Source organism: Acanthisitta chloris, unplaced genomic scaffold, assembly GCF_000695815.1.
Source record: "Acanthisitta chloris isolate BGI_N310 unplaced genomic scaffold, ASM69581v1 scaffold7533, whole genome shotgun sequence".
NCBI classification, from domain to species: domain Eukaryota; kingdom Metazoa; phylum Chordata; class Aves; order Passeriformes; family Acanthisittidae; genus Acanthisitta; species Acanthisitta chloris.
In genome coordinates, this window is record NW_008665403.1 from 2,716 (window position 1) to 4,138 (window position 1,423).

General features: G+C 42.8%; 1 protein-coding gene across 1 annotated transcript in view; it reads right to left on the reverse strand.

Annotated features, from left to right (window-relative positions):
* Positions 1 to 1,423, reverse strand: part of SIPA1L1 (signal-induced proliferation-associated 1 like 1) — a gene marked incomplete at its 3' end in the record, with an annotated part of 40,562 nt that overhangs the window by 2,006 nt on the left and 37,133 nt on the right. Inside the window, exon 9 of the mRNA XM_009071740.1 lies at positions 362 to 640. Within this exon, the coding sequence (XP_009069988.1) occupies positions 362 to 640 (279 nt within the window). The remainder of the gene's footprint in view (positions 1 to 361; positions 641 to 1,423) is intronic.

Below are 1,423 nucleotides of genomic sequence, written 5' to 3' on the forward strand. Positions count from 1 at the left end.
TGGGTGCTCTAGGCAATTCCAGCAAGCCCATGAACAAGATACATTTTTGATTTACTTTCTCAAAATGCAGAAGTTCTTGAAGACTTAGCTCTAAAACTTCTACTGTGACTCACTTAAAACTTAAATCACAATACAGCAGTTTCAGACTAATATCCAATCTCAGAATAATTCATTTTGTGGTTAGCCATGCCAGGAAAGGTATTTCCTTTTGGCTATTGTTTCACTCATACTCATGCTGTCTTCTGACTAATTAAAACCAAGATTAAAAGCAGTCTTTAGATACTTAGACAAAACTGCTGCGCATTTTTCCAGACAAGGTTCTGAGCAGCAACGAAAAGGCATTAGCAGAAAAGCCACATACCTCCTGCTCTCCAACGGGCGCCCATCACTGGAGATGCTCCGGGGAATGTTGGCTGCTCGTTCTGGGGGTGCCATTTTCCCTTCTCCTTTCCCAGCGCCAATCCTAGATGGTACTGGACTTTGTATTTGGGATGGTACCTGAGCCACATGAGGTCCCTGCCCTTTGCCTGCATTTCGCTGCCATTTATTATTATTTCTGAAGGGAAATTTGAATTCATATGGCATTCCATCATTCACTTTGTATTCCATCACTGGCATACGGTAGTTTTCTGAAGAACTCCTGTAAATGAAGAAATTTAACAGGCTGCTATAAAAAAATAAAATAAATATATCCTAGACACAAAAATAGAAATCTGAAGACAGCAGCTGAATCAATTCTATGAAATAATAAACCTAAGGTTTTGCTTTTTATAAACACATATTTAACAAATTTTAGAACTGGAGAATTGTTTAGGTTGGAAAATATCTTGAACATCATTAAGGTCAACCTTTAACCCAGCACTGCCTCATCTACCACTAAACCACATCCCAAGCACCACATCTACACACCCTTTAAATCCCTCCAGGGATGGTCACTCTACCACTTCCCTGGGCAGTCTGTTCCAGTGCTTGACAACTGTTTCAGTCAAGAATTTTTTTCTAATATCTGATCTAAACCTCCTCTGGCACAACTTGAGGCTATGTTCTCTTGTCCTGTCATTTGTTACCTGGAAGAAGTGACTGACTCCCACCTTCCTACAACCTCCTTTCAGGCAGTTGTAGAGAGTGATAAGGTTTCCTGTGAACTTCCTTTTCTCCAGGCTAAACCACCCCAGCTCCCTCATCAGACTTGTGCTCCTGCCCCTTCACCAGCTTTGTTACCTGAGTGTCTTTCTTGTAGTGAAGAGGCCAAAACTGGCCATAGTATTTGAAGTGTGGCATCACCAGTGCTAACTACATAGGGACTATCACTGCCCTAGTTCTACTGGCCACACTATTTCTGGCGCTGGCCAGGATGCTCTTGGCCACCTTGGCCACACTGCTGGCTCGTGTTCAGTGGCTGTCAACCAGCACCCTCAGGTCC